Below are 18575 nucleotides of genomic sequence, written 5' to 3' on the forward strand. Positions count from 1 at the left end.
GGGGCTTCGTCTGACATACTTTGAACATGTTGTAAGGAGAGACAGGTCTTTAGAGAGGGACATCATGCTGGGTAGGGTAGAGGGACAGCGCAGGAGGGGAAGACCCTCTATGAGGTGGATTGATTCAGTGACTGGGGTACTCGGGATGGGTGTGTCAGAGGCAATGAGATTGGCACAGGATAGAGCACGGTTTAGGGCTGTTGTACATGGGGTCGCTATGAGTCGCAAATGACTCGACAGCACATAACAACAACAACAACAAGAACCTTGATTATGTAAGAACACAATCTAGTCAGAATTCTCTACTGTTTGAGAGTTCTCACCATGAATCAACACTGGGTCAGGAGAAATCGTTCTAAAGTGGCAACAATCAAAGAGCAATTCTAATAATGCTTAAGTGTGCTACGCTGGATGGAAAACAAATCAATGGAGCTTATGAAGGTGTACTCACAGTAGAAATTCAAGCTTAATCATTGTGATTTTTAACTGTTCCAACCTTTCTCTTCATTCTCCCAGGCCACAATCCTGAGAAGAAGTGTTTTGGTGGTGCGCCACGGGGAGAGAGTGGATCAGATCTTTGGGAAGCAGTGGCTACAGCAGTGCTCCACTCCAGATGGTAGGTACAATCCAGCCAGATGCCAAGCACAGGACAAGGTGTTGCCAAAGAAAGTCCCCTTTTCTTTACTTTAAAAAAATTAATTTTAATTGAAATTTTAACAAAAGTTTATAGAGAGCTTGGATTTCCATCCATTCATTGTTTCACATTTCCTCCCTATACACAGCCCCAGTTCACTTTTCTCTTTGAAAAAAAATTTTTTTCACTGTTGCACAATCCTCCACTCCCCATCTGCTTTGCTATGCAGTTCTAATTCTAGACAGTTGTCATGAAAATAATACCTAATAATATATGCCTTTTAAACAGTTCTTTGTCTCATCTGTTTCAATGCAGTGTACATTTTTTTTATCCCTTCTTTTCTTAATTTCTCCTCAATCTCCATGTCAATCCTGTTTTATAGTAGTGGCATTATATAATGTTTGTCATTTTGTGACTGAAATATTTCACTCAGCATAATATTCTCCAGGGTCACCCATTTTGCGTAATATTTTACAAGTTCCTTGTTTTTTCAGTGCTGCATAGTATTCCATTGTGTGAGTATACCACAGCTTCTCTATCCATTCATTTGTTGATTGGCACTTGAATTGTTTTCATCTCTTTGCTATTGCTAACTATGCAGAAATAAACATAAGTGTCCATATATCTGTTTGGGTGGAAGTTCTGATTTCTTTAGGATCTATTCCCAGTAGTGGAATTGCTGGGTCAAATGGTATTTCTATTTGCAACTTTTTGAGAAAGTGCCATACTGCCTTCCATAGTGGTTGCACCATTTTCCATTCCCACCAACAGTGAATAAAGTCTCCTTTTCTTTTTTTTTTTAAATTATTATTAAATTTTATTAGTTTTAATGAACATTTACAGAGATTTTGGGTTCTCATTCATTCATTGTTGCACTGAAGTCCCCTTTTCTGGCTAATGTTTTAGCATTTAATAAATTCTATTAAATCTCATGACTCAAATCTTTCTGCCAATGGAAATTCCATGGCTGTAGATTTCAGAACATTTTTGCATGAAACCTTTAAAAGAAGGCACACAGAGCAATCAACTGCCCTTCTTTCAAATAAAGGTTGCTCCTTTTCTTGTAGGAGCCCTGGAGGTATAGTCATTAGTATAGCATGACGTTGGAAAATTCTACTTGACTCCTAGAACCTGTTGCAGGTTACTTGGTAGAAAGCAAAGACAACACATTGATTGCGGAAGGGCTTGGTGTGACATAGTATATTCTAAAACAATTGTAATAATGAACATACACCGACCACTTATTGACCACTTATTCTGTGGTCATTCTCTACAACCAAATTACCTTAGAGGTGAGGATTATGAGACTTCATCTTACTTGCTGTGGCCACATCCTCAGGAAGGACTAATTTCTAGACAAGGACATCATGATTAATAACATAGAGGGCCAGTGTTGTGGGCAGTGCTCAAGGAGATGGGCTGACACAGCAGCTACAGCAATGCTCCCAGACACAGCAATGGTCTCAAGATGACCCAGGACCAGGCAGTGTTTCATTGCCAACTAAGAAGAACGCCACTCTGTGCCAGGCTGAGCTCTTGATCTTATCTCACTGATTAATCACGACACCTCTATCAGTCTCCCCTCTCTGCTGATAAGAGACATTAAGTCAGTCACTTACCTCCAGTCACACAAGGAGGATTTGCTGGGATTTGTTCCCACCTGTCAGAATTGAGAATTCAAGGTCAAAGCTAACATAAACCCTGACAATAAATTTTTCTGGGTTTTAGTCCATTCTTCAAGCAATTGACTAAATAATGAGTAACACAAGAGAACATCTGACCATATGTGTTCTCTGTCTCTAAGCAACATGATACACTTAAAGTTATAAGAAAGAATCTATTTTCATCTAATTCATTGATACTGATTTGAGATTCTTATCAGGTGAAATCAGTAAAGGAAGATCGCTTGTGATGGAGGTTCAGTTCTCTATCAAGAAAATGATATGAACAAATCTTCATGATAATTTATGGGAGTTTAGTTTTCTATATTTGAGTAAATGCTATATTCAGAGCAAAGATTATTTTCTTCCTAATTTGAATTTACATGAAAAATACCTTTTAAAAGTGCAGGTTACCTTAATTTAAATCATATCCATGCTATGATATGAGTCTTGATCTTAGGAATTTTGTGAACCAAATTTGTACTAATTTGAAAAAAGTGAACATTCAGTGCTTATTTATGCTTTAGGAAAATACTACAGACCAGATCTGAACTTCCCTTGCAGTCTGCCGAGACGGAGGAATGGTATCAAAGACTTTGAAAATGATCCCCCTTTATCATCTTGTGGAATTTTCCAGTCCAGACTTGCAGGTATGTTTGAGGATCCTTCTAGGGGAAACAGTAACAGTAGTAATGACAATGACTATGGCTCATGTGTGTTGAGCTCTTTCAGTGTTCATTTTGTGGTTCTATGAACAAAACTGTGTCCTCAAAAATGTGTTGTAAGTCTTAACCTCCACACCTGTAGTTAAAATTCCCATTCGTGTTAAAATGTCAAAGATACTGTAGGGTATATCTTGAGTCATTCTGTATTGAAATATAAAAAGAGATTAAACAAGAAAGCTAGGAAACAAAGATGGTGTAAGATAGCTGCCAAGATACAAGGCGGTTTCTAAGGAACCAGCCAGCAGAAGCTGAGGGTAAAATGATTGCCAGCAGAGAGAGAAAGCCTGCCCTCCCCTGGAGCCATAAGAAGATTATGCTAAAAAAAACACCCATCTGCAGTGTTTTGGTTATGTTGTTTTTGTTATGTGCTTATTGTTAAGTGTTGTGGTTGTTATGAGTGAATCATAGCGACCCTAAATACAATAGGCCTGACCCCTGCACTATCTGTGCCAATCTTACTGTCTCTGACACACCTACCCTCATTACCCTAGTCACTGAATCAATCCATCTCATTGAGGGTCTTCCTTTATTACTCTGCCCCTCCACCCTTCCAAACATGATGTCCCTCTTCCAGGACTGGTCCCTCTTAGCAGCATCCAAGTCAGTGTCTGTTTGTTGAAACGTGTAAATTGATACGCCGTGAATTGCTGGGGCCTTTGTTTTTGCCAGTTCTTTCAGAGTAGCTTGAACTTCTTTCATCACCACAGGCTCTTGCTGATACGTTGTTTCATGAAATTCTTCTGTGTCCGCCACTTCCTTTTGGTATAGGCACGCTGTATACTTCTTCCATCTTCTTTTAATGCTTCCTGGATCATTTAATATTCTGCCCAAAGCATCATTAAGTATTGCAACCAGAGGCTTGAATTTGTCTTCACTTCCTTCAGTTTAAGAAATGCTGACTTTTGTCCTTTTAATTTTCTGACTCCAGCTCTTTGCACATTTAATTATAATACTTTGTCTTCTCATGCTGCCTTAATTTCTTTATTTCTTCCCTTTGCTTTGGCTTCTCAGAGCTCTAAGGCAATATTCAGAGTCTCTTCTGACATCTATCTTGGTCTTTGGTCTTTTCTTCCTCCTCTGCCTTTGTAATGACCTTTAGCATTTTTTTTTAACCTTTGCATTCTTCATGGATGATATTCTTGATATCTTCCCACAGCTCATCTGATCTTCACTCATTGGTGTTCAGGGCCTCAAACCTGTTCCTGAGATGGTTTTGAAATTTGAGTTGGGTAGACTTAAGGTCAAATTTTGGTTCTTTTGATTTAATTTTCCTTAATCAGCTTGAACCTGCAGGTGAGTAGTTGTGATCTGTTCCACAATCAGCACCTGGCCTAGTTTTCACAGCTGACACTGAGCTTCTCCAGCGATTCTTTGCACAGATGTAATCAATTTTATTCTTAATCATACCATCAGGTGAAATCTATCTGTATAGCCTGTATTAGCATTATTTCTACTTTGCTTCTGAGGGAGCATGGGCACAGAGAAGATAAGTCATCCAAGTTTGCACAACTAGCAAGAGAAAGTGCAAAGATCTGAACCACAAATGGGTAGTTGGGTAAATTGGAAAGATCTGACCCTCCACGGGGTTTTCAGGTGCTGTAAATTTCATATGAGGAAATTGCCTGTGGAGAAGCTGAAAGGCTTGAACCACTTGTCTTTGGGTTGGCAGTCAAACTCCTTACCTACTAGGCCACCAGATCGCCTACTAAATCATACCAAATAACATTCACCATCGCAAGAACATGGAAACAGCCCAAATGTCCAAACACAAATGAGTGGATTGAGAAACTGTGAAACATTCACACAATGAATACTATGCAACATGCAGGAGCAATGATTTTGAAAAATACTACGTAATTTGGAAGAGGCTGGAAAGCATTATGCTGAGTGAACTAATATAGTTTTCATAAGGACAAATATTGCATAAGACCATTATTGTAAAAATAGAAGGATAACTATTATAACACGTATGGGAACTCAAGGGAAGTTGAGTGGGGAGAACAGAGGGGCGTGGATAGGAAGGGGCAAAACCACAGGGTTGGACAGTTTGGTAGGTGGAGAGAGAGGGGCAAAAACAGGGGTAGCATCCAGGCAAAAAAGACAGGGTAATGAAGGGCAATATCTAATGGTGATGGATTTTATGAAACATGATGCATGAGAATGATTGTAGGAAACAGTGTGAAACACAATGTACACTGAATTTTGTAGGCAAACCAATACAAGGAGAACCAACCTAAAATAGCACATGTAATAAGATATGAGAAATACACAGCTGATATAAAATAGATATAATGTATGTACAGTGTGTTTCCCAGGGAAGGAGATTAACAACACTATTCATTACTCAAGAACTCTCTGCCTTTTCACTAGCTCTGTAACACAAACACCAAAGACTAGTTTCACTTGTGTTTTTGGCAAAAGAAGAAACCTTCTTTTAATTCCTTTTGGTTAGCAAAAGAAGTACTAATGTAGGCCTTCTGTAAAATCAAAGTGGAGTAAAGCACATCTTTCAAGAGTGGGAGATATCAAATTTGGGAGTGTTTGTAAATGCATGTGTGAATGAGCAATTGTGAGCCTCGGCCTCCAATACAGTTTCACTGGCTTGTGATGCCAAGTGGTTTTTGCTTTGCAGAGATTCTTTCCACCCACTAGCCCCAAATAAGGCAGATCATCTCCTTTAACATTGTAAGAGGAAATGTGATTTACATGCTTGTCCTTCCGTTAGCTCAAGGTAGTGTGAGTTTTCCACTGCTGCACAGGAAATGATCACGACGTTACAGCACTATTAGCTCAGAGTTCAGTAGGTCGCAAGGCCAGGTGTAGCAGGGCTGGGTCCTCTGCTTGGAGTTTCACAGGGGTGAAATCATGGTATCTGCCAGGCTGAGCTCTCACCTGTAGGATCCTGAAGCAGTTCCAAACTTACTCGTGTTGTTGACCAAATTGGATTCCTTGTGCTTGTGGGACTGACAGCCTACAGGTTCACCCCAGGGAACTCTCATTTCCTTGAAGTCTCCTCATGTAATTCCTCCCCTTATGATCTCCCATATTTTCAAAGCTAGCATTATCGAATTTCTTCTGCATCCAGTTTCTCTCACTTATAATAGAGGGCTTTCTAGAGCAGAATTTCTCTAAAGTCTTTTCCTCCAAACAAGGTCTTTATTTTTCATGGGCTTATCTGAATAGGTCAGGCCACCCACAATCATCTCCCCTTCACCATATAACATAGTTGCAGACATGGCATCACATTCACAATTTCTGTCTGTGCTCAAAAGGACAAATGATACAAGGTGTGAACAGTAGAAGGTAGCAACCTCGGAGCCACCTTACAGTCCTGTCTACCACAGATAGCAGACCATGAGCCGTCTGTGGAGGCTAGAATTGTGAAAGGGACATTTTCCATCTTCTCTTTTTCAGGGGAGGCACTACTGGATAGTGGCATCAGAATCACCTCCGTCTTTGTCTCTCCATCCCTCCGCTGCATGCAGACAGCCAAGCACATCCTAGAAGGTTGGTGAGAAGTCCAGCACATTTCCCATGTTGCAGTGACCTCGTGGTTTTTCACTAGGGAGGGAGAGAAATGAACAGAGTTGAAAATCTGGTGACTAAAGGTGAATGACCACAGAAATATGAGGAGGCAGTGATGCACCAACCTTCCAGAAACTGCTATCTTGGTTTCATTAAAGTTTCTTGAATGTCAGAACTGACATTCGTATCAGATGCCTGCAATTATGGTCTTTACTATTAGTTTGCTCTGCTAGGTTCTCAGTTGTTTTCTTTTTTAATGCCTGGAAAGAGGTGCTCAAAACCACAAAGAGCTGAGAATAAATACAGTCACTTCTAGGTCCAAAATGCAAAATTTCTCCAGGACAAGAAAAGCTACTAGTGGGAGCTGTCCATCTGTCCATCACCAAAGCTGACACATGTTAGGAAACAGACACTTGTGAAGATTCCAACCTTCAGAAAGAAGCTTCTCTGAGAGGAAGGGTCATGATCTAGTTCACAGTGTGGAATAGGACTTGGTTGGAGGCTTGACTATGCCTCCTCTGTGATAGGAAAGAAGGCAGCCATGCATGGCACAGATGCCGGTCAAGGGGCAAAAGTATATCACAGTTTCCTCAGAGACATAAAAGGACTAGTCACCAAGAGAAACTGAAAAAGTGGAAGGTGCTTCTGAAAGCTTGAATTCTGATGTAGAAATGAAAAAGTTTTTCCGGAAGTGTCAAGACATGGACTGGAAAATTGAGTCAGAGTCCATTTGAAGTGAGGTGACATGAGTTTAAATTTGGATTCAATAGCTGGGTATTCATAATCTTGCCTTCAGTAGAAAATTGTTTTTTGTGTACCATTAAGTCAGAACCAACTCTGACCCACCAGCAGATTGTCACAGGCTCATTGCCTCATGAAAGAAATCACACAGGAAAACAATGACCTTCTTTCTCCCACAGAGCTACTGGTGGATTTGAACCGTGTGCCTTCAAGTTGGCAGCATAACTCCTTACCACTAGCTACCATGTTACTGTTGTTGTTAAGTGCTGTGGAGTTGAGCGTAAATCATAGTGACTCTACAAATGATAGCTCTGAACTCTGTCCTGTCCTGCACCGTCCTCAGCCTCAACACATTTGAGTCCATTGCTGCAGACACTGTATCAGTTCATCTCTTTGAGGGTTTCCTTCTCCTTCACTAACACTCTACCTTTCCAGGCATAATGCCCATCTTAGGAAACTGTTAATCCATAGCACCAGAGCCATGGTGGCCTAGTCTATGGAGAATGCTAACCCAAAGGCAATTTGAATCTCCAGCAGCTCTGATGGAGAAAAGGGACAGTCCCCTCCCAGGCAATTTGCAGCCTTTGAAAACTTGACAGAGGGTCAGCTATGAGTCAGTTTAAACTAAATTACAATTTGTTTTTTGGTTCTAAAGCCATGAGATAACAATAGAAATATGCAAAATATCTTTAAATAGACCGCATACTTGTGAAAGCGAAGCTATAGGTAATCAAATATTTAATATGTTTCTACAGTTTTGTCAGAATGAGAAGCATAAAGAAGTTAGTTAATTGGTCCTCCTTTTGTAAGACAAATTGGTAAATGAGGAGAATGAACAGTAAATGAGGAGAGTCCATACAGTAAAGGATCAATTGCCTCATGAAAGAACAAAAATTTGTCACTAGTGCTAAAAAGAAAGAAAAAGCTATTTCTTAAAACAACAGTATTGATATTGCCAAGAACCAAACCCAGAGTCTTAGCACAAGTTGACTTACAACACCAATTAAATTCCTAATCTTACATGGTATCCTAAATTAAAGTAAGAATATTCTAAATAGTGAAAAAAAAATAAAGAGTATTGACAAGGAAGAAGTGGATTTTTAAAACTTGAGATGAGGGCATATGGGCAGATAACCAGGAATCTGGGGGAAATGAGCTGATAAATTCCAGTTGATCACCAGAGCAAACAGAACCAGCTCTCTTACTACAGTCTGAAGAGATTTCTTCATGGTTTGTCTTCTAAGCCACCCTCCCCAGTAAACACATTATCCCTTCCACCCTATCTGGACTAAGGTGCATCTTATTCTGTCTATGATCTTTTCAATCACTTGCTATACTACCGAGAGCTGGACAGTAAAAAAAGATTACAGAAGAAGAATTGATGCCTTTTAACGGTGATATTGGAGAAGAGTATTAGATATCCTGTGGATTGCCAAATAAGCAAACAGAAATGTCTTGGAGAAGGTGCAAAGTGCTCCTTGGAGGCAAAGATGATTAAACTTCATCTTACATCCTTTGGGCATGTTGCAAGGAGAGACTGTTCATTGGAGAGGGACATCATGCTTGGAAAGTTGGAGGGATAGTGAAAGAGAAGACCCTCAACCAGGTGGATTGACACAGTGACTACAATGGGCTTAAATGTGTCAGAGACTATGAGGATGGCACAGGATAGGACAAGATTCTGCTATGTTATTCATAGGGTTGCTATGAGTCATACTCAACTTGATGACACCTAATAAGAGCATCACATATGATGGGATTAATTAATTGAGTCAAAAGAATCTTAGTCTGAAATATTGCTGCAAGTGGTGCCTGAGGCATTACCTGGAACATCTCCTGAGGTACATGCCCCATAAGGCATTACTACATGTTCTCGGAACCCACTTCCACCACCCATTTTTGCTTTTGGATCTGTAAATAGACTTAACTCCCAATGAGTCACTATAGATAGAATATATAGTGACCTAGGAGGAGATATCCTACAAAGAACTACTTGTTCTTTCTAATACATACAACCAGAAATCAGGGAAATATGTATGTGACTGGTGACTGGACTTGTGGGATAATAGCTCAAGGAGCATAAGGTTGAATCCATTTCAGTGTATTGATATGGGCCTATGAATCACAGATTCTTCATTCAATGACTAAAAAAAAAATTGAAAAAACAAAGATCTGATAGGTAGCATGTGTTACTGTGTACTGTCAAGTCAGAACTGACACATAGCTGACCCGCCAACTGGTTTTCAGAGGCAGGAAATTGCACAGAAGGAGAGTGACCATCTTTCTCCTCACAGCATCTGGTGGATTTGAACAACCACCTCTTTACCACTAAGCCACAGAGCTCCCTGAATAACAGATACCATGGCTCTGCTTAATCACTGTGGGGGTGAGGAGAAATCACATTTTTTATAGGATATATTTAGATACCAAGTTAAGATTTTGCACTCTAGCAGAGTGATCTAGAACCAAAATGAGCCTTGCTGATTATAAACATCTATATTCTATTTAATCTAGAGCTCAAACTAGAGAAAAAAATGAAAATAAGAGTGGAACCAGGAATCTTTGAATGGACAAAGTGGGAGGTTGGCAAAACCGTCCCCACTCTCATGACCCTGGAAGAGCTGAAAGAAGCAAATTTCAATGTGGATACCAATTACAGGTACGTCGTTCACAAGGTCTCTACCCCCCCCCCCCAATTCTCGAGCTCTCTGCATGCTTGGTATTGGGCTTGAGCCCTTTGCCAGAATCTGAAAACACAATAAAGCTTATCTATTGACTGGGAACTGCTGCTGAGGTGAGGTCATCTTGCAAGAGTGCCCCCTTTCCAGCTGCCAGAGCCACACAATCCTAATCCTCATCCACTGTGCCCACGTGGCACCAGTGTGACATTGCTTCTCCCACCTCCTTTTCAGGCCTGCATTTCCTCTCTCCTGCCTGATACCAGCTGAGAGCTATGATGAGTACGTCAACAGGTGTTCAGTGAGTGTGGAGCGGATCGTCAGCACCTGTTCACAGGACTGTAAGTGCTTCCGCTGTTTCCAGTATGAACATCCCCATCACCCTCTCTCTGGTGACCTAGTGGTAAGAAGCTTTGCTGCAGTCCCAAAGGCACACAGTTCAAATTCACCATCTGCTCCACAGGAGAAGGATGGACAACCTCCTTTCATGTAATTTACTGCCTCTGAAAACCGCTGGAGTGTCAACCATGGGTCAGTTCAAACTCGATGGCAAACAACATCACCCATTCTGAGATACAGGTCTTACCTTTAGGAGAGAATCTGGCTGGTTTTCTTTCTCCTTTTATTGTGGTTTACTGGCTTTCTGAATCTGACAATGTCCCTACTTTTTACCTCTCCTCCCCTCAATTCCAAACCAATAGGGTATTATGTTGAAGACTGTGCAGCAATAAAATACTATTACGTGTTGCATCACCCCTGAAATGTGATTTGGGCTCCTAACCCCTGTACCTGGGGATGCAATCCTATTTGCTAATAGAATTTTCTCTGTTATGTTAATGAGGCCAGGCCACTATAAAGTATATCCTAAACCTGTTCACTGTTAAGTTCTAGAAAGAGCAGCTTAGACCACAAGCAAGGACAAGTAGTGACAGACAGATGGCATGTGCAGATTGCTAAAGAAGTGACAAGGAGGGAGAAGACAAAAGCTCTTCCTTTAGGGGAAACAGAGAGAGAGCTTGACCCTGGAATCCGTGTCCTGAATTCAGGAAGCTTCTAGCCTTCTGAACCATAAGAAAAGAAACCTTTGCTCTTTAAAGTTGGTCACATAGTATTTATGTAACAGACGCACCAGGCATTGAAATAGATACGTGGTCTGCTACCACTCAAGGCCCTGGATCTCTGGATCAGGAGCTGAGCGCCAATGAACCCCAAAATAATGGGGCAGCAGCAGCAGCAGCAGCAGCCCTGTGTGGAGGTAAGGTTTGTCAACCGCCTAGAAGTAAACACAGGGGAACAAGAACACCTAGCCTGGGACCATGACCAAGGCGCATCTGAACAAAGCATCTCTACATGCAGAACTTTGCAGCTATTTGGGGAAAATTAAATATGGAATTTAACTATGGAAATAAGACATTTTTAAAAATAATTTTAAGTGTGGTTATAGCACAGTGGTGGTTCTTAGCTGCCTGTGAGTGAATCTGTCACTCATGGTGCCACCGTGAACAGCAGAATGAAATCCTGCCAAGTCCCACATCATCACAATGATCAGCTGGAGAGCAGATCATCATGACCAATTAGATTTTCATTAGCTGATTCTCAGAAGTGAGTCATCAGTTCTTTCTCCTTAGTCTGTCTTTGTCTGGAAGTTCTGCTGACTTCTGTTCTGTTTGACAGCAACGTGAAAGCCTCCACTAATAGGCATTGTGGGAACTGAATTCAAGTCTCACGCATGGACAGTGAAAATTCTACCTTTGAACATACTTCAGTTTGAGAAGTAAGGTTTGCCTGTTTCAGAACATGGTCTTTTCAACCATGTGCTATGCTGCTGAGAGCTGGACACAAATAAGAATGAAAGAAGAATTGATGTTTTTAACTGTGATGTTGGAGAAGAGTGCTGAAGAGCCATGGCCTACCAAAAGAACAAACATGTCTAGGAGAAGGTGCAGCCAGAGTGCTCCTTAGAGGCAAAGGTGATACAGCTTTGTCTCACATACTTTGGACATGTTGCTGGGAGGAACCTTCATTGCAGAAGAACATTATGCTTCATTGTAGAGGGACATCATGCTTGGAAAGGTGGAGGGAAGGCAAAGCAGAGGACAACTCTCTCTATCAGGTGGACTCACACAGTCACTGCAGCAACGGGCTCAAATGTGTCAGAGATTGTGAGGATGGCACAGGATAGGACAGGGCTCAGATCTGTGGTTCATAGGGTCACTATGAGTCATAATCAACTCAACAGCACCTAACAACAACAACTACATGGAATGGTAGTTATATAAAGTCATAAAAAACTGATTAAAGAGATTTTCATTATCTGGAAATGTAAACTGAAATATTTAGAGAAAAGATATGATGTTTGAGATATACTGTAAACTTAGCTTTGATAGCCTAATGAGTAAGGAGTTGTGCTGCCAACCCAAAGGTATGCTGTTCGAATCCCCGAGCTGTTCCATGGAAGAAGTATGGACAATTTCCCCACATGGGATTTACTGCTTTGGAAAACCCACTAGAAGTCTAGATACAATTTGGTTCTGGCCCACCAGTACATAACAATAATAACAAGTGCAGCCAGAGGATTCCTTAGAAGCAAGAAAGATGAGATGTTCTTTCACATACTTTGAGCATGTTAATAGGAGGGCCAGTCCTTGGAAAAAGACATCATACTTGGAAAAGCAGAATGTCAGTGAAAGAGAGGCAGCCTCTCGAGGAGATGAGTGGACACAGTGATAAGACAATGGGCTTGGGAATGGCAGAGTCTGAGGATGGCAAAGGATGGGCAGGGGTTTGTTCTGTTGTACTTAGAGATGCCATGAGTGAGAGTCAACAGTATGGCATCTAACAGTAACAACTGCAGTACAAAGAAAGAGGCGAGTAGAGGACAAAGGATACAATATGGGCAAAGTGCAGATTGTCAGAGCTCTTGTACAACCAAGTCCCAAGCAGTTAACAACAATGTATAGACATAGATAGATAGATGTATGGATATGGGTGATAAAAAGATACAGACATAAATACAGATGGAAGTTGTCAAGGTAAGTCCGCCTGCCGTGAAGCATTCTGGCAGCAGATCACTTTCTCTGACTCACCGGGCCTGGTCCCCTCTCTCCCTAGCCTTGCTTTGGCCTGACTAGAACAGCCACTGGGTGTCTCCCCTCTCTCCAATCACTGGTGCCTCAGTCCACCTGGGGGCCTCAGGCAGCACCTACACTGGCACCTTCCTCAAGACCTGAACAACAGATCTATACAAGACTGGGGGGGGGGTCAGAGTGGGAGCAGCAGGGTTATTCCAATACCAGCCACACCTATATACCCACCTTTTGCCCACTGTCCCCCTCCCTTGCGATACTGTGGAGTTCCACCCCAATAGCTTTGGGAACCTGATCTGATAAAAGGAGCACACTGGGTCTGCTCTCACCTGTAGATGCCCTTTCTCCACAGTGGGTGTCATCCTCATAGTGAGCCACGGCTCGGCGCTGGACACCTGCACCCGGCCCCTGCTCGGGCTGCCACCACGAGAGAGCGCAGACTTTGCCCAGCTGGTGAGGAAGGTATATGTCTCATCTTTTCTTTTTGGCTCCCAAAGTCAAAGCCCCTGTAGGCACAGGGGGTCACCACACTTCCCTCTCAGAGAAAACAATGTCCAGGGACCAAGGGCAACAGACCCAGAGCCTGCGTCCCAGTGATGTGTGCAGGATGATGGTGACAGGCTTGATAGGGGGATTAGTCATCTGTGTCCTTATTACGGCAGCTTTGGCTATTTCCTGCCAGTATGACATAAAGGACAAGACACAAGATTTTTGTAAGATTCGCTCATGCAACACTTCCTTGCTTAAAAACAACAGAAAAAAAAAAGAGCATACACACACACACACGTACGTTGTAGCGTGAACTCTGACTCATGTGATGTCATGTGTGTAGGGCTGTATGCTCCCCAGAAGAGTAAACAGGCAACTTTCGGAAGTCAATTCCCACGAGATGGGTTGACACAGTGGCTGCAGCAGTGGGCTAGTGTGTGGTGGAGATAGTGGGGATGTGCAGAGTTGCGCAGAGTTTTCATGTGTTGTTCATAGAATTGCTGTAAGTCAGAGTCAACTCGATGGCCCCTTTCTGGGGAGCCGCTGATTGGACTGTTAGCAGCTGGGTGCTTTAAAACGTCTACACCCGTGGACTCCAATTACTTGCTACTTCAATAGTGAGCCAATGTTCCAATAGAAAGTGAGTAGTTTGGATAAGAAAATAAAAAACAACGGTTGGAGCAGCTTTCTCCCAGGGTCAGCGGATGGGTGGAGAGGAGCCCCAGCCCTGCTGCTTCCAGTCTCTCAGCCGCAGAGTGAACATGAGCCTGCTGGGTCTGCTGGATGGCCAGGGGCTTGGCCGGGCTGTATAAATACTTAACTACAAAAGAGCAGACGGCAAACGTGTCGGGCAGGACAGAGGACACTTTGGAAGATCTGGGTGAATGCCCCCCAGCAAAGCAGAGGCTGCCTTTTCTCCAGTTAATGAGGTGAACCGTAGCAAGCATACTCTGGAACTCAGACTGATTCCCCTTCCCAGAAAAGATGTTCAGGCTTGGACTTTTCAACTGGTCTTTTTTTGCCAAATTAGCCAGTTAGATGGTGAATGACCATGTTTTTGCTGATGCAGCATATAAACTCTTATCTGTGTTAGGAAGTGGATCCCTGATCTGCTCCCTTAAAACAAAATTGTAGTGTCGTAAGACCATAGCCAGCTAGAGCTTTTTTATTACAAGGTGTGGATTGAAAGAGGCCACACATCCCAGAAGGGTTTGGGGATGGCAGAGAAGTCGAAAGTCCTGGACCCTCTGTTTCCAGGGAGGAGCTGGAGTCCCAGGTCCAGCCCCACCAGTATCAGCCCCAGGCCCAAGCGGACCACTGGTGCTCTGCATTTGTTCCATGTCTAGGAGAGAGCACACTCCCCACCACAGGGGGCAGTGAGACTTCACAGAGCTCTAGGAAACACATGGCAAGCCATCAGTAATCACCAAACCATGTCTAAGACTCCAGCCACATGTATCCTTTTCCTATCTTGGCTCAATTTCTTCTGGAACTAAATAGAAAGATATATCCCCCTCCAAAATGTCTCCAACATAGTATTTCTCAGTTACTAGTTGCCATCAGGTCAACGCTGTCTCACGGCAGACTTGGAGTGAATTGTGCTCCGTAGGGTTGTCAGTCATTGCTTTTTCAGAAATAGATTGCTAAGCTCTTCTTTTAAGGAATCTCTGGTGGCCTGGTGGTAAGGGATTGTGCCACTATCACAAAGGAAGATTATTAGAATCCACCAGCTGCCCCACCGTAGAAAGATCGGACATCTCCGCCTGTGTGATTCACTGCAGAGGCAGCTATGACTTGGTTCTGACTTCATGATACGTAACGACTATTGTTGTTGTTGTTAGGTGCCGTTGAGTCGAGTATGACTCAGAGTGACCCTATGAACAAAATATCTGAACTCTGTTCTGCCCTGTGCCTTCCTCACACTTCCTGACATGCAAGAACCCATTGTAGCAGTCACTGTGTATATAACTGGGCAGGTGGATATCTCCAACATTTCAGTTAGCTCCTGAGTACATGAGCTGTTTCCACCACCTAGACTCCCTTTCCTGTGTATAACCCTAATTTCCCCAAGCCCTCCAGATTTTTGGAGCTCTGACATGTCCAGATAAGATGACTCACAGTAGACCCACTGTGATATGTTATTGTTGGGCATTATCCAGTGACCTTATGTGCAATAGCTCTGAATCTTGCCTTGTGCCACCCTCACAATCTCTGTCATGCTCAAGCCCTTCGTGGGAGTCACTGTGTCACCACTGTGTCAATCTATTGTGTTAAAGGGTCTTCTTTTCTCTTTCACTAATCCTCTTTCCTAATCTTTAGCCTAATGTCTTTTTCCAAGAATTGCTTCCTCCCCATTTTCCCAAGGATTCTTGGGCATCTCAGCTGTCCTGTGACTGTAGCTGCCACCAGTGACTTTTATCCCATTCTTGCTTCTGCAAATGTCACTGTGCCACCCCAGCCATGGGCTCTGATGCTACCCTGCTTCTGTCTTGGGTCCCCTTCCCACAGCCCTGTGCCCCTTCACAAGGTTCTCACTCTGGTTTCTCCTGAAGGTCAGGGTACCAGACAAGGACTTCAGCGCCACAGAGACCATACAGAAACTTAAGAGTATATGGGCCCAGTTTCACAATCCCACTAGGCAGGTGCCATCCGTACCTCAGGTCCCACCATCCAAGCGCCAACCTTGAACTTCCATGATCCTGTATCTTTCTTGTACAGAACACTTAGCACTCCATCTGCTATCCCAGGACTTGATAGGATGGTAGGCTTGAGAGGATGATAGGAATACACCACGGTGCTCCAGCCAAAGAGTAGCCTTCAAAGCAGGAGCTTTTGACAGCTGAACCTTCCCCAGTTCCCCTTGTCCACCCCATCATGCCCTGCGCCAGGCCCTCTACCCTAGAAAAAAAGAGTCCCTGAGTCAATACTAGCTTCCACTTTGATCCCCTGATTGGATACGATACAAATTTCATCTGAACAAAAAAATTTCTAAACATTAGAAAGGAAACAAGAGTTAAATAAAAAGCCTTAAAAACAAAACTCTCATCCAACGCATCCATTTTACAAATGGAGCACTTAAAATCTACACTCTCATGTCGTACCCTTTTTTCTGAAATCTGATGACTCAGTACCACTTGATTCTGATTCATGGCAACTTGGTAGAATTTTCTTGTCTGTAGCCTAGTGAGCCATGAGTTGTACCATCAAGCCAAAGGCAAGTGGTTCGAAGCCACCAGCTGTTCCATGAGAGAAAGATGGGCCGCCTCCTCCCATGCAGCTCACAGCCCCTAAAAACCCACTCTAGAAGGTCCGCTATGAGTTGGTTCTGACTGGATGGTGAGGAGAGAGAGAGAATAATCTTTATAGACACAGACCTTCAGATCGTCCTTCCATGGAGCCACTGTGTGGGCTTGAAACCCTCACCAACCATTAGATCAGAAATGGAACAAAAACTGCTTGCTCCACCCGGGACTTTGCTAACTCAGTGCCTGGGTCTTTTTTTTTGCTTGCTTTTCGTTCTTTTTAAATTTTATTTTATTAATTTTAATGAATGTTTACAGAGATTTTGGATTTCCATTCATTCATTGTTGCATTTTTCTCCCTGCCCAGCCCTCCCCCACAGTTCGCTCTTCTCTTTGAGAAGTAAAAGAAAAATTCTTTCATTGGTATACAATCCCTTTCCCCCCCCCCCAGTACACTCCACTATGCAACCTTCATTCTGGACTCTTGTAATAACCATAATACCCAATCATATATCGCTTTTAAACTGTACTCTCCCTCGTCTGTTTCAGTGCAGCATACATAATTTATCCAATTTTTCTCAGTCTTACCCCAAGCCTGATGTCAGTCCCGTTCTACAACAGTGGCACTATGCAGTATTTGTCTTTTAGTGCCTGTATCTTTCGGATACTGAATGTAAGAACATAAGCTACTCTTTATTAGACTCTGGTTCGCAACACAGCACCCTTGACACTGGGAGCTGAATTGTTTTCTATAGTGGACGCATCCTATGCATTGTACGATGTTGAGTGAAATCCCTACCCTATACCCACTAGATGTCAGCAGCAATGCCCACCTCAAGCTGTGGCGGCCACAAACATCTCCAGGCACTCCCAGATGGCCCTGGGTGGGGAGTCACCCCTGACAGAGAGCAGCTTTTCTCTTGGGTGTTGGTGCTGTGCTACAGGCGTTGGGCCGCAGAGCCAGAGTGCATGCACCATGCTGTCCTCTGAGGCATGGGAATACCTGTCAACTGGCTTTAGAACTAGCCTAAAATTGACTTGTTCATTATCAAATATCAATAACTAATTGAAAACTCTCTTCTAGATCCCTTCTCTGGGTATGTGCTTCTGTGAAGAAAATAAAAAGGAAAGAAAATGGGAGTTGGTGGATCCACCAGTGAAGACCCTGACTCATGGATCCAACTCAGCGTTTAACTGGAGAAACTGGATCCTGGGCAGCTAAAAACCAACCTTTTGTTTTCAGTAATTTCACTGTGAAGGGGTGAAAAATTTCTGTGAGAGGCTGTGAAATACTTTTATTTTAAAGGTATCTTAGTCTCACCTAATGCTAAATTGAATAAGCACAAAATGCACTTTTATACTTCTGAGTGTCTGTCATCTGCTTTCATCTCTGTAATGCCAGACGAGGGTCCTGTGCCCACAAGTGTGATTGCCGGGCTCTGAGCACATGCCTGGGCCCTGGCACCAGCTTGCTGACCTGGGCCTAAGGATGTGAAAGTCAGAGTTGTGGCTCAAAGTGGAATTGAAAAACCATAACTCTAATTTCTGAAAATTAAAGACCCATCACACACACACACACACAAAACGGTTACATCCACCTTACTTTGTGTTCTTTTTAGCCAAAGTTTCCACTGGGTTTTCCTTTTTCCATCTCTATCACTCTCTAGCTCTGCCCACACAGCCATAGATATAGGTACAGTGCTGAAAAACACAACACAGGGCAACCCTCTACCCACTCAAAGTGGGGAGCCTATGCCCTGGTGCCAACACCTCCTGCAGAGTTTCCTCTCGTTA

The 18575-nt window shown here is 42.9% G+C and overlaps 1 protein-coding gene across 1 annotated transcript in view; it reads left to right on the forward strand.

The window, feature by feature from the left end:
- UBASH3A (ubiquitin associated and SH3 domain containing A) overlaps positions 1-18003 on the forward strand; it is a 66829-nt gene extending 48826 nt beyond the window's left edge. Inside the window, exons 8-14 of the mRNA XM_006893932.1 lie at positions 517-616; positions 2823-2945; positions 6435-6527; positions 9801-9945; positions 10199-10305; positions 13403-13512; positions 17866-18003. Of these exons, the coding sequence (XP_006893994.1) occupies positions 517-616; positions 2823-2945; positions 6435-6527; positions 9801-9945; positions 10199-10305; positions 13403-13512; positions 17866-18003 (816 nt within the window). The remainder of the gene's footprint in view (positions 1-516; positions 617-2822; positions 2946-6434; positions 6528-9800; positions 9946-10198; positions 10306-13402; positions 13513-17865) is intronic.
- The last annotated feature ends 572 nt before the right edge of the window (positions 18004-18575 follow it).

Source organism: Elephantulus edwardii, unplaced genomic scaffold (assembly GCF_000299155.1).
Source record: "Elephantulus edwardii isolate Elephantulus edwardi_28Jun2011 unplaced genomic scaffold, EleEdw1.0 scaffold00133, whole genome shotgun sequence".
Lineage (NCBI taxonomy): Eukaryota > Metazoa > Chordata > Mammalia > Macroscelidea > Macroscelididae > Elephantulus > Elephantulus edwardii.